This window comes from Cyanistes caeruleus, chromosome 2 (assembly GCF_971803275.1).
Source record: "Cyanistes caeruleus chromosome 2, bCyaCae1.hap1.1, whole genome shotgun sequence".
In the NCBI taxonomy this organism is placed as follows: Eukaryota; Metazoa; Chordata; class Aves; order Passeriformes; family Paridae; genus Cyanistes; species Cyanistes caeruleus.
Genome location: NC_141702.1, coordinates 84046252 through 84060801, shown reverse-complemented (window position 1 = coordinate 84060801; position 14550 = coordinate 84046252). Strand labels below are relative to the sequence as shown.

The 14550-nt window shown below is 41.1% G+C and overlaps 1 protein-coding gene across 1 annotated transcript in view; it reads right to left on the bottom strand.

Annotated features, from left to right (window-relative positions):
• The window catches only part of GLP1R (glucagon like peptide 1 receptor), a 102313-nt gene that overhangs the window by 47405 nt on the left and 40358 nt on the right, over positions 1 to 14550 (bottom strand). The window contains exons 2-3 of the mRNA XM_023924401.2: positions 11595 to 11691; positions 10260 to 10370 (exon numbers count right to left, since the gene is read on the bottom strand). Coding sequence (XP_023780169.2) covers positions 10260 to 10370; positions 11595 to 11691 — 208 coding nt within the window. The remainder of the gene's footprint in view (positions 1 to 10259; positions 10371 to 11594; positions 11692 to 14550) is intronic.

The following is a 14550-nucleotide window of genomic DNA, read 5'->3' as shown; positions in this document are numbered from 1 at the left end:
CCTCAGAGCCCTCTAGAAAGCAACGTAATTTCTTTTGCTCTGCTTTGCGCAGACAACATTAGAGCTTCACTCTGGCAGTGCTGCTATCCATAGGAGGTTTCACAAACAAAATCAAACATATTTTTTTATGTTTTTGCCTCTTGCTGGCACTATGGCACTCTGTCCCCAAACTCCCTCACCCTCTGAGTTTGAATAGTGTGCAAACACAGGCAAGTCAGGGAAAGGGAATAGGACCAGGACATTGGATTTAATTCTGCAGCACAGCAGATGCCTCAGGAGCGCAGATGCTTGAACACCAGCCCTGAATGACCACGTTTGATGGCAAGGGACTGTGGGGGTTACTAAATCACATTTAAGAAAATATTATCTGCAGAAGCTTTTCCAATGGTCCAGGCACCCAAGAAGCAATGACACAAAATCCTGCTAAGGCAGAAGTCTACATGTGATTCTCACCTGGGTCACAGTACGGCATGCCACAGATCCAAAGCACTCATGGCAGCACCTTGACATACATAACAAGGTTCTGTTTCCTTTCTCAGCCCTTCTCCTTGGTGGGCACAACAATCAGTGATGGATTTATTTTGGGATCGAATGGATTAATTTTAACACTTTTGGTTTTCCTGGTGGGTATCAGGGAATAAAATCTGCAATATTGCTGTACATGATATCATTAAAATTGTGTAACTGTGTAAATACAGTTACAGCTCTTGGGAAAAGAAAAGCACCACACAAGAAGGAAGGTATTAATTCATGACTCAAGCAATAGGACTAACTTAGACACTAATGCTGGGTGGGAACTGTGCAAACCATTTCCATGATCTCTGCTGCACCACAGTAAGGTTTGTCTATATCTCATAACCCTAGGGAAATTTCGTTAAACAAGCATAAAATCCTCGTGGTAAAACTGCTAACCTCTGATATTTGGGAGTTCCAAGGTAATACCTTACTTCCACCCAAAGCCTCATGCAGAGCCCTTACCTAAAGACACATCAGGAAAAGAAGTTCTGCCACCAGAGAGAAAATGGGTAATGCTGGAAGAGGGTCTCAAACATAGGTTACAGCAGGGGGAAATGAGAAAGATCTGACCTCAATGTATCCCTGCAACTGATGGTACTCTGGAGGAGCAACCCAGTCTGATCTCTGCATTTCCACACCCACACATGAAGCTCAGCACATACAATCTCTGTGACTGGGCAAAATTATTGTGTGAAGTACAGCTGTGGTGCCAGATATCTCCAAGATTTAATCAGGCTGATTCCATCTCTAGTAGCTAGAGGCAGTCACAAGGTTACTGCCTGAGGTCATCTGGTATTACTGTTGGTTTAGTCTGCCACCAGAGAGATTTTCAGGTCTCTCACATCACAGGCTGGAAAACAATATTGTTTCTAGGGGTCCCCAGGATATACTTTACCTGATGATCTGGGAGAACAAAGAAGCAGGTGTCACCATTGCAACACCTAATGTAGTAAAGAGAGGATAATACAGATAATAAAGTGAATTCTAGGAGACAAGTGATTCAAACAAAGGCGAATGACAATAGAAGTTATTAGGTAAACAAAGAAAATAATTTCAAACCAGGAGAAAGGTAGATTGAGAGAGCATAGGGAACTACAAAACCCTGAGGCCTCATGGACAGTATCAATTACGGCATACAAGCCATCTGGCCCTTTACCTGGCACAAGAAACATTAGAATTTAATGTGATCTTGGTAGTGCAAAAATCCTCCAAAGGCCCGTGTATGGTTGTTCTGGAAGACTTCATAGTAATACAGCCTAATTTATAGGTCTTATGCCTCCCTCCAGGACTGAACAGAATCCAATGCACTCCTGGAGCACAGCTTCTGACTTAAGTTTCCTTCAAAGAAACAGACACCAAAGCTGCTCAAACTAAGTAAGTCTCGGCAAGCAGCACAATCAGGGATTGCTTCACATATGGCACATTACTGTGCCATATGATGTGCCATATGATGCCAACACAGATAGAGACTGGCTTAAAACTAATTCAGGTGTCAGACTCCCCAAAACTAGAGACTGGTTCTAAGCTGAAATAAAAACTTTTAAAGATTTCAGATTTTGAGTGGAGATCTGAGCAACAGTCACATCCATGTTGATGCAAGATGCTGCAGCCAGCCTTGATGCAGTCCAGTGCATATAGGAGCAAATGGTGCGGCTACTGTTCACATAACTCTTGTCAGAAACTAGTACCTCTGGAAGGTTTTTTTAATTAAAAAGGATTTAGTGCTATTAAACAATAAAATATCAGAACCCCCAGAGGAGGTGTAAGCACAAGATGAATTGTGCAGCTCCACAGTTTCCAAATCCACATGGTGTTACTGGCAGCCAGCCCTCAATTACGAGACAGTAACAAGAAAAAAAGCACACAGCCAGTGACAGAGAGGCAAGGTGCCCATTGTCCCTCAAAGGAGCCCCTACTGCTCCCCTCTGAGCTTCTGTACTGATTGTGCTTTGAGACAGTTATGGCCCCAGAACCTGTCATAATCTCTCCAACTACAATGTGGATAGCAAGGTGTGCAAAATTTACCTGGTGTAACTTCAGTGCTATCATAACCCGAGTGGGCTTCACATACAGAGGCAAAAGCTTCAACTCTGCCAGCCAGAAGTATAGAAAACTTGCCATCAACAAGCTCTGGCTGTGGGCCAAGATCCGTACTGGCAATTTGCAGAACAAATTCATTTAACAATAAGCTCCCTCCTGCTACTTCAGTATCTCCCTACAAAGACCTGCCCTCAGTGGGAATTGCATAAGAACAAATAAAAGCCAAGCACAGCTAGAGTGAAATAGCTTGCACAGATTTGAGAAACTTCTGTAGTTTGCTCTTTCAAAGATGTATAAGCAGGCCAAAAAACACCTTTACCTTGGTTTGGGTTTTTTTTGGGGCGGTAGGGAAGTAAGGCAAGCAAAAGTTAAGCATGTGCTTGTTTTGATAGTCTATACATTTCACTTCATATTTTCAAAGCATTTCAAAATAACACTTGAGAGCCAAGAAATCTTCCCAAAGAGAAAATTTAAGAATTTCCCTACAGATCCCTTAACAGAATACTTTGACCAAAATTAGATTCCCTTCCACATTACATTTGCCTCAATGATCCTGCTTCCTTCTGTCAAGAAGCAAGAAAGTGCTCCCTCACTACATGCACAAAGCTATTTTATACGGCTCTCAAGGGATACAGATGACTTTATGAACTCCTGCCATGTAGTTGTAGCCCAGCAGCTTCTGGGCTCCTCATTTGCTAGGATACCAACCCCTGTACTGTGAGACACATCAGCTGCCTATTTCTCATTCCAGTGAAATAATTTAACCTGTGTTGAAGCAGAGGCTACCCTAAACCTCAGCTACTTTGGTTTTGGTGGGATATTGGTTACCCAGATACCCATAATATTCTTATTTCACAATTTTCTTATAAGAAAATAACAATAACCAATATACTTGAAGCAGATGAATGCTAATACAGCTGCAATCACATCAAGCAGGAAACTGATCTTCATGAGAGAATAAAAAAAAACCAAATGAAATCCAACCAAACAACAACAACAAAACCCCAAAAACCCTCAACACCAAAAAACCAACCAACCAGAAAAAAAACCCCACATCTCAGTTGGGTGAAATTTCCAATCCAAGTTTTCTGCATAACTACAGATGGAAAAATTACAGCAGTGCAGTGAATACTCACTATCTCAGTGCAACCTATAATAAAAAAATTCCTTTAAAAAATCAGGTTTAATTTACTTGCTTAACACAAAAAAAGTCTGTAGCAGTGCAGACATACATGGTTTCAAGCATAAAATCTTGGTCTAATGTTGTGATCTTTCTTCTGTTCAATTATCGTGAACATATTCCCAACCCTCAGGGTCCATCCTTGTACACAACATACCAATACTGACTCTTTCAGGAATGCCGACACACCGGCTAGGTAACACAACAAAAAGAAGTCTCAGCCTCAGCATTTCTAAAGAGATATGACAGGAGTGGGACAGTATTGATTGTCTCTGCTTTATTTTATAGGCTGCCTTTGCAGGCAGCATTTTCAAAAAGGGCTGAAGATCAACGTTGCAATCGCAAGGGAAGTGATCTTGTAAGGAAAAATCTTGCAAATGCACATATTCCTTAGCACAAAAGATCTGTAAGCCCATTCTGCATGGATTTGTCTGGCAAAAGGCTGGTCTTGAGTCTCTGCATGCACACAAGTCTGAATAGGCACACTAGCACTGAACACCAGATTAACTCTCAAGTTCCTCAGTGAACAGATCCCCATCTCTCTAAAGTTGCTCTTGTACCCTGAGATAAATGAGCAATCCAAAGAACTGGAGAAGCACTACTGCTGAGCCATGTCCAAAATGCAGACAGGCATTCAGAAGCCACCACATTAATTGAGCAAGAAGAATGTCACACCTCAGTGAGCAACTCTGTGGCATCACGCAGGGACAAGAACTGACTGACATCATCTGCAGTTGGACTAGTGACACAGCACATAACTGCTGAGCACATAAAAAGTTCTTCATACCATTTCCAGCTTGCCACTCTTCTAGGCAACCTGCTGGGCCACATATGCTGTTCAGGTTTGCAGAAGAGAAGGCTTAAGACTGACAGACACTAGGATAAGAGTGGTACACAAACAGCAAAAGCTATTAAAGCATAGTTTGCAAAACCTGTAATTCCCCAAGGAATGCTCCTGCATTCTAAACATTTACCATACAAATTCGTCTCCCAAACTCATAATCTGGCTGACACCAACAGAAATTTGTAACACCTGACAATAATTGGTTATCAAGATTTATCTTATAAAAAAGAAATAAACAGAAGAGAATCACAAAACAGTCAACATTGCATTGAGATTCTGGGTATTTCCTAATACAGCAAGTAACTAGGGCAACTTGCTCAGGCTCATGTCTAGTCAGGCTATGATCATCTTCAGTGACAGAGACACCACAACCTTTCTGTGTTACCCATGCTAAGTATTTGACCAACCTCACTGTGAAATAATTACATTTAAAGGAAATTTTCTGTATTTCAATATGTGAGCATACACATCGATAAGATTTCCCCTGAGGTCTTCTCTTCTCCAGGCTGAAGAATACCAGTTTTCTCAGTCTCACCTCATAAGAGAGACACTCCCACTCCTCAGTAAACTTCACAGTCATTTGCTAGACCTGCTGAACCAAGTCCATGTCTCTCATACTGGGGAGCCCAGAACTGGACAAAGCACACCAGGTATGTCACCCCCCAGAGCAGAGAGGAAGGATCATCCTTCTTGAGCTGCCACTAATGCTTTCCTAATACAACCCAGGAAGCCTTTGGTGTCCTTTGCCTCATGGGCACATTGCTGTTCATGCTGAGTTTGGTGTCCACCAGTACCTCCAAGACCTTTTCTGCAAAGTTGCTTTCCAGCCAGTCAGCACTGATACACACAACTATTCCTTCCCAGGGGTAGAATTCACAGAATTCCTGTCAGTCCATTTTTTCAGCCTTCTGTCTAATCCACACTTCATCAATTTGCTATCAGTGTTATAGGAGCCTGTGTCAAAAGCCTTACAAAAGTCAAGATAAACACCTCCATTGCTCTTCCATTAGCCACCAGGCTAGTCCTCTTACCAGGTTCATCATGCATAATTTTACCTTCATAAATCCATGCTGACTACTCCTAATCACCTTGTCCTTTAAGTGCTTGGAAACCATTCCCAGGATTATTTGTTTTGTTACTTGCCTGGAGACTGACAGGCCAATCATCTGTAATTCCCCAGATTTGCGTCCTTGCTCTTCTTGAAGATAAGTGGTGGCAATTGCAGGAATCTCCCTCAAGTACCATGACCTATCAAAGATACTCAAAAGTGACCTCACATTGGTATTAACCAGTTCAATCAGCATTTGTCAGTACATCCTACCAATTGCTGTGGACTTGGGTATACTACATGAAAATGTTCCCTATTCTGATCCTCATCCAGTTAGAGTAAGTCTTCATTGATCCCAACTTTACCACTGATCATAGTGGTCTCAGATTGCTTAAGGTGAGTTTTACCAGTAAAGGCCATGGTGAAGGCAGTGAGTGCTTCAGTCATTTGCCCATCCTTCACCAAAGATTCTCCCGCTGCACTCTGCAGTGGATCCAAATTTTTTTCTCATATCTGTTTAGAAGCCTTTTTTGTTGCTCTTCATCTCGCTTAATTCTGGGTGGGCTATGGCTTTCCTTTAATGACCAGTATATGCTTCCTGCTTCCAGCTCTACATTTTTATATAGAAGTGGTTAAGTCATGAAGAGACACAGACTCAATGCTTTCTCCATTTGAGCACCTCATCGTAAGCAACACTTGGTTTCAAGTGACTCAATTCAGTTCCCAGGGATTTCTCGGGGTATACCCCAGGAAGATTTCTACAAACTTGAAAACCTGACTCCTAGTCAAGGGAGCAGCAGTCTTAAATATTTGAGTACGCTTGGCTGAAGTACTTCATACTTGATGATGACCTGTTGGGATTATTGAGACACACATGACTGAGAGACATTGTAAAAGGTGTTTTATTTCATAATCAGTCTCATGGAAGGGTGAGACATTAAAGATGTTTCATTTAACACCATCACATCAGAAGCTGTATTAATTCTAGTTACAATGCCTTTTATAAATTTCTTAGCCAATTCCACAAAGCTCACTAATAACTTTTTACACCAGTCATTGACTATTTTGCATTACATGACTCTGTCGCAATGCATCTCTTCTTATCCAATCATATAATGCAACACAAACCTACATTGATACATCTTAAGCTTCCTACTAACTCAATAGCAGGTTCTATTGTTAAACTTTAAAATTTTTCACTATCTTGCTCAACATATTTTTTTGTTTACATAAAGCATATTTCTACTTGCATAAAACATATTTCTGTTTAAACCATAAACCCACATTCTTGCTTCATGTCTGTGTAACTTTATTGTTCCAAATCTTCAAGCCTTTTCCAAGGTCTTAGGTCAAACTTTGTATCCATATCTATCTCTATCTCTGTACACACAAGGCTCTGGGAGCTTTCTGCGACTCCTTTTCCCACAATGACCTTCCCTGAATATGTTTTGAAGGTACTTCCCAAACAGTGTCTCATCTTTTCCTCCTCTCCATTTCCAGTGGGTGATGAGATGGAAGCCCTGCAGTGCTAGAACCTATTTCAAGTTCCAAGTAGGGGGCTAAGCATGAACAAGTAATAAACATGCTTTAGTGACCACTCTAAATCACAGGGTGTTCAATTTCTACAGCTCTAGATCTTCTATTATAAAGACATTACCTCTTCATCACAGCAGCTCATTAACATTCACTTTGAACATGACTCCAGAAGATGTCATGGAATTCTATCAGGTCACAGTAATTTAGGCTCCTAAAGTGCATACCTGGCACTGATACAAACTTCTTATTTTATACTGGACAGTGAAAGGCCTCCTTGTTCCATTTTTATTCCTCACTGATAAAACAGAGTTTGAGGTATATGCACAATTTACTCAACAAGGGTTACAAAGGTTTAAAGATTTTCTGAAGTGTTTTGCAATTCTCCCTAGCAAGGCGTTTACAGAATGCGGCACTTCTCTCTGAAAAAAAGACCATTTTCAGGATAATTAATTTTTAAAAAAACTTATTTCCAAAAGTATGAAAGATATTGCACATTCAAGTAATTTAGTTATCTGCAGTATTGCATTAAACCATGGCTTTTTCCAGCAGTGGTTTCAAGAGCAGTTGGAAGTCCATGGTCCTAAAGACTGAAAGCAAACAGGTTTAGAGGAAAGAAGTTGAAGTCTGTGAAGAGTTTCAGGTATCCAGCTGGAAAAGCATCATTGGAAAAAAATCTGCAGTATCCAATAATTTTTTGTCAAATATGAGGTAAATATTAATTTCATACATTTGAAAAAGCTTGTTTATCCATTCCAAAAGCATAACATCTTTAATAACTTGAGAAAGATTAGCAAACAGCATTTTAACTTCTGAAGTCACTTAGGAAAGCAGGCAAAGTTGAAGAGGTAGCCAAAGGTGTCCTCTGCAAGGAGAGCCTGGAGCTGTCCCATGCTGGGCATGACTGGTTCCAAAGATCCACCAGAGCACAGCTGAGCCCCTCAGCCAAGATCACAGAATCAACTAGGTTGGTAAAGACCTTTGAGATCATTGAGTCCAACCTGTGACCTAACACCACCTTACCAACTAGGCCATTGCACCTCAGGGAAAACATATGCAAGAAAGAACCAAAAACTGCCTGGCAGTGAGGGGTGAGAAAAGGAGTGTGAGAAACAGCCCTGTGCAGAGCACTAAGGTCAGAGAAGATGGAGATGGGGAGATGCTGCAGGCACTAGGGCAGAGACTTCTTCACAGCCCCTGGGCTTCTATGGTGGATGAGTAAACTGACTGATGGGCTGCCAAACACACCCTGGCTGCTTTCGCTCCTCAACAGGATGGGGGAAAAACAAAGATGTAATATCTTGTTGGTCAAGATAAACAAGTAACCAGGAAAAGTAATGGGAAAAACTGTGACTGGATGTTGCCACAGAGGGGAACGACTCCAAGGAATCCTTTGTGGTTGTAAAGTGGTGAAGGGCCAAGGGGTGTAGTAGTGTTGTGTGTGTAAATTTTTAACCTCTGTCAGTGTTGTGGTGACATTTTGATTTAAGTGTTTGAATTTACACATACACACACCACCAGCCCTTCAAGATAATGACAGTTTAATAACTAAAGCAAAATAAGGAATTTATTCACTGCCTCCCATTAGCAGGCAGACATCCAGCCACTTCTTGGAAAGCAGGGCCTCAGCATGTATAACTTACATGGGAAGACAAGCACCATCATGAATGCCTTTACTGATTTCTCCCACTTCTTCCCCCTTTCCCTGAGCTTTACTGCCAACCACATCATAGAGCAGGAATACCCATCTAGTCAGATCAGATCAGCTGTCCCAATTACGTCACCTCCCAAACTTATGCAGACCCCCAGGCTTGCTGGCCTCAGGCACGGCTTTGAGTGAATGCTTTCATGCTGAGAAAGGGCTGTTGTGAAGAAAGTCACCTCCAGGCCAGCCAGACCCGATATCATCTCCACCCCTTATTTCATGCTACTTGTATTATGCCCAGGTCCCACACTACGCAATACATTTAAGTAATCTGACTATCCCATCCCTTCTCCTTGTCATTCCTGATATCTCTTCATACCAACATAACATGTTCTCCATGTTACACCATACATGTTGCACCCATCAATCATAATTATATATCCTCATTAAACAATATCCTCGATCCTTTAACAGAGGCCAAAGCCAATTCTCCGCATCTGTGAGAACTGAATTAGCTGGGATATATCACCTTACACCAGGCTCCTGTCATGGAGGAAATAAATCTGAGGCCATGGGAGGCGGGCTGCTGGGGGGATGCTAAGGTGATGCTATACATTGTGAAGTTAACCACACCCCCAGGTCTTTAGAAGCAGCCCCTCAGACAATGCGGTCACTGTGAACATTAAAAGGTATCTTTGGGCACTCCATCGTACCCATTCTGATTTATTCCACCACGCTCGAGCTAACCAAACTGGGGAGAGGGGTCCCAGAACCCCACCGTGACACACACCACCAGAGCTGGCTAATAAACTGTTTCATTTAGACTTCAAAGCATAGAAAGGGCTTCACAAAGAACAAACTGTACAAATCCTTGGTTTGAAAGACAGAATGCTAGACAAAGTGATCTAGTATACCTTGCCTTCAAGCATACATGCACATAAATGTGTAAAATCTAGAGGTGGCATCCAGTCCTTCATAGAAGAAGTCTTTGCAACCACTGAAAATGCCTTCATCTCATACCATTCTGAGAAATAAGTTTATTTCAGGAAGCAGCACAAAACATTTTCACTTTAGACTTTTCAGTCTGTATCTTCTACAGGATGATGTACCAGTTACCTTTGTTTATGTCAGTTTTCCAACTAAGCCATTATCATTGTTAGATAGCCTTCAGCAAGCACACAGAGCTAAGCTATAGTCACCACTATCCAAGCAGTAAAACCAGATGAGAGCAAAAAATACCCAAACTAAATGCAGCCTTTAATAAGTCTGTTCTCTCATTTTCATCTTCTGCTAAACAGAGATAAAGAATGCATCATACTAATATCCTCCCCTACTTTTGTGTTACAGATAACTGACCACACCCACAGATATTTAAGCCAATCTTGTCCTTGCTAAGACTGGGCAAGGAAAAAAGGATTGGTTTAAAGCTGTGCCTATAAGGAAAGGCTCTTACCTGCATTAGCCCAGGGAAGATACCAGGGGCAGCTGACATTCACATAGGTGCCAGGCAGTCCATCTGGCCAGCAGGCATAATCGTCAAATGTTCTGTTGCAGAATTTGCCTTCTGCACAGAGAGAGAGAGAAGGGAGGGTCATGCCACTGCCTTGTACTAATTCAGCAAGAAGGAAAAAAGAACAGAATATAAAAGGAAATACAGACACATGCATTTAAGATCTGATGTGGAATTATATGGCATTTATTGTCATAAAGAATGAGTTTATCTTCGCACAAGAAACTGTTGTTTCAGGAAGGAACTAAAAAACAGATTAGGGTCTTACACTGAATCAATAGACAAGAAAGTAATGGATTTGTATTAATTTATCTATTTTTTTACACCCTTACTTGTCACAGTTTAAAATAATTTTTGCTATGAATACTAAAGATAATAATTCCTCAGAATGGTTCAAATTCATGCAGTTGGAAAGTCTACCCTAATATATTGGGTCGCAAATGAAATACCCACACACAACCATAACTTTGCATTACAGCTTAATCAACATGAGAATACTTCAGATTCATTAAACTGTCATTCTTAGAGGGCAGCATTCAATTGCTCAACAGAATAATGTAGTAGAGGGAGATGAATGTGTCCCTGCCATTGTCATGACCTACTGCTCTCACTCTGATATAATAATGTAGTTAAGACAAGGAATATTAACAGTTTTGAAATAATTCTTCAAAGGCACAACTTTCGACATCTTCATTGTGTCCCAAAAGCACTTGAAGCAGAGGAAAGGCAGCACGGTGTCCAATGGGAAGCATTATTGACAAGTCACCACTTGTCCTCTAAACACAACAACACTGGCATGTCACAGATGCTCTCAGCATATTACAGCAGCTCAAACACTAAAACAAGCTACATTCTCCTTAAGTCACTATTTTTTCCAAAGCCATCTCAGCATTTTACAAGGCTCATAATAATTTATATCAGCTTTACAGCCTACAGACTCCTAGTTCAATGTGAACAGCATGGTCCCAGACTTCCTAACACTTTGACCCCTAAAGAAGTTCCAGGTCTATTACATTAGTGGCTGTTTGATATGGTTACAGCTACCACTTGCCACTGCATAACACTCTGGACCTAAGGACAAACATCTCTACAATTAGATTGTCCCATAAAATGCTTCCCCCAGCAGAGGGAAGAGTCCCACAGACAGCAGATAGGAGCAAATGGGATGAAGAAGCAATGGACCAGAAAGAAGTATTTTCAAGTTCATAATCACTCCCTTGCTACTGTTATCATGCATTTTAAAAATGAATACAGCCAATCCTTACCAAATTAGCTTACCTGGAACAATGGGGGGTGTCTCATATAAGTATTTCTGGCACTGGAGCTGATATTCCTTCCATTTCTGCACAACCTCAGAGAGGGATCCATCTGAACTCTGAAAGAGAAATCATGACTCTCAGACATTGCAAGGATTTAAACCACACGGTTTTTCATCCAGAATGAGTAGGTGAGTGTGAAAATTACTACCAAAAGCTAGAACAGCACTGCTTATCACAAAGGGTACAAGATGATGCTATGTATTTGCCTAATTTCCAAAAATAACCAAAATAACAACAACAACAAAATCCCTTCTATTTGCACCACAAGGAAGCAAAAACCCCACAAACTCTACTGTTTCCTCACTGAAACCCACACTGAGATACCCTTGCTGTCTTGAACACTCTTCAGCTGTGTGATTTATTATCTCATGAAAAGACAGGGACAGCAGTAAGTCCTTTATTAGTAGTTTTCTTTCCAACAGCAGCATTTCTGCTTTCCCATAAAAGAAAACAAGTTAATCACTGTATTCAGCAGATATTCTCCAAGCATTCTTCTAAAATGTGGATGAAAGCTCTTCCAGCCATTTTTTTTTCTCTGATGAACAGCTTTTTCCTGCATCCTCCATATTTTTCCTGCAACTGCAGAAAGATCTGGAGCCTTCTTTTTGCAGATTTTGATAGCCTGCAGGCCCCACCATCAGCTATCCCAAGTAGTGAGGAGGCAGGGGAAAAATATGTACAAACGTGATCTGAGGACAAAGGAAATTAGCTGTTATTAGAGTGAGCAGCTAACTCAGGGCTGGCTGCTCATTCAGCCAGCAGACCTCCTACGTGGCTCACAGAAATCCAGCTTTACTCACTGCATTTGAGACACTACTCCTTATCCCCCCTCTTTGTATTTGTATAAACAAAATTTAAATATCAGATCAGGAGGCTGTAAGTGATCAACAATGCAGGTAAGACAGCCTTTTTCCAGAGAAAGCCCCATGGATGTCTCAGACACACAATCAACAACACAAACATGGTATAACACACTAATGCTGCTGAGGGAAAGGAAGTTCATTTAATCCCAGATGTCAGTCGGTTTATTTAGTGAAGCATGAAGGTAAATAATCCTTGCAGTTGTACCCTCCCAGCTTTAACTGCTGATTTTTATTTTCCACTTTTGATTCTGAATCTTTTCCAGGTGGTTAGAATAAAACCAGAGTATGGGAAGAATTATTTTAAAACTAAGGAATAATTGTTGTGAGGTGCCTCAGGGAGGAAAAGATTTAGTTTCAGATAAGCACTGTTAACGTGAGAGGCATGACTGTAAGCCAAGCTAGTGTGAATTTTGACCTCCTGCTTTGGAGGATGGGCAATGTGAGCCCTGGATGAAGTCCCATCCCAGACCTCTTGGGAGGAGTGGCCCAGGAGTTCTGATTGGGTTTGAGTCCCTGGGGTTTCTGCCTTGTTGTGTTTCTAGTGGTCCCTAACCCTAAACTCCACCCTGAAAGATGGAGACCCTCAAGGGTTCTGTCCCTCAAAACCCCTCACCCTGCCTTTGTTTGGGGCTCTGTGTCTCTGAATGACAGTTTGTTCCCACGCTGAATAAATGGTTTCATGAACAGAGGCCTGTCTCGTTGGTATTACATGCTGGTTCCCAGAAACTGTAGCTTCCCTGGACATGATCCTGCAGTTATGGACTGCAACAATAATTTTAAAACTCTACTGCATTTCAGGAAAGTCAAACTGAATCTTGTCCACTACAACCAATATGACTAAAATTTAGACACCAATGCAATCACCTTGGTATAAAAGAACAGAAAAGACCTCTCAAATCCTCTTCTTTTATATATTTCCAATTAAAAACCCCTTTGAAAAGAAATAAACCAAGCACCATATGCATAATGATTCTGCCTGGATTAACCCACTACATTTAATTACAAATATGGTCTTGCACATATGATGAAAAGTACAACATCTAGTAAATACCTATGTTGCATTTCAAGATTAAGTACCTATAACTTGTAGCAAGAGCCTCACAGCCATAATTCTAGAAGAATGTAGTCGGCTCCCCCTGAAATAAAAAAAATCACAAGGTTGTGGATCTTGGAAATTCTGACCCTGTTAGCCTGATTTAAATATTATCTATGCCAATAAATGCTGCAAAGTCTGTATATTGTAAAACAAATGGATTCTACTGAATGGAAAAACAAACCTGTAGCATATATTCAACATAACTCAAGAGGAAAGAAAACATGACCTAAATTATATCTCCAGGTGTGTGTAGAGAAACAGATCAGTAACTAAAATGCCATTTACATATCCATGTAGGCTGAATAAAGAGAGATGACCTGAATACAGGGAAAGAATCAGTTTTCAAACTTAAGTTCCTCTCAGGCTGTCTTTATGAAGTGACTTTTAGGTCATATATCTTTTAGATTATAATGTCTTGGGTTGCAATGCAAGATGTAATGAATAGTATGTATTCTATTACCATTCGTTAAAACCAGGTGGGACAGTTTTCTTTATCTCTTCCATGACTTATCCCTCATAACTGGGGGATATCTTCTGTTAATGGGCCAGCTGTTAAAACCAAGTGTGGCAGTTTTCTTTATCTCTTCCAGGACCCATGCTCTCTCCAGGGAGGTATCTTCTGTTATTGGGCCATTGAGTCAGTCACTGCATGACTGATAAAATTGAATCATCCTATTGTGAGATGCTTCACCCAGGGGGAGGAGCCATTCCTACCTGAATATAATCAGAGACTTGGAACACCACAGTCAGCCTTTCTCCACTGGATTCCCAGAGAAAGACTGGACCCATCTACACCACCACTGGACCTTCAGAGGAAAACTACACCCTTCTGCAAGTTCATTGCTTCAACAGAACCTATCTGTTCTGTTGAACCTGTATCTGTTGAACCTATCTATCACTCCAGGAAGACTGCAGCCATGATTTAATCGGAGTGCTACCAACACCCTGACTAACAG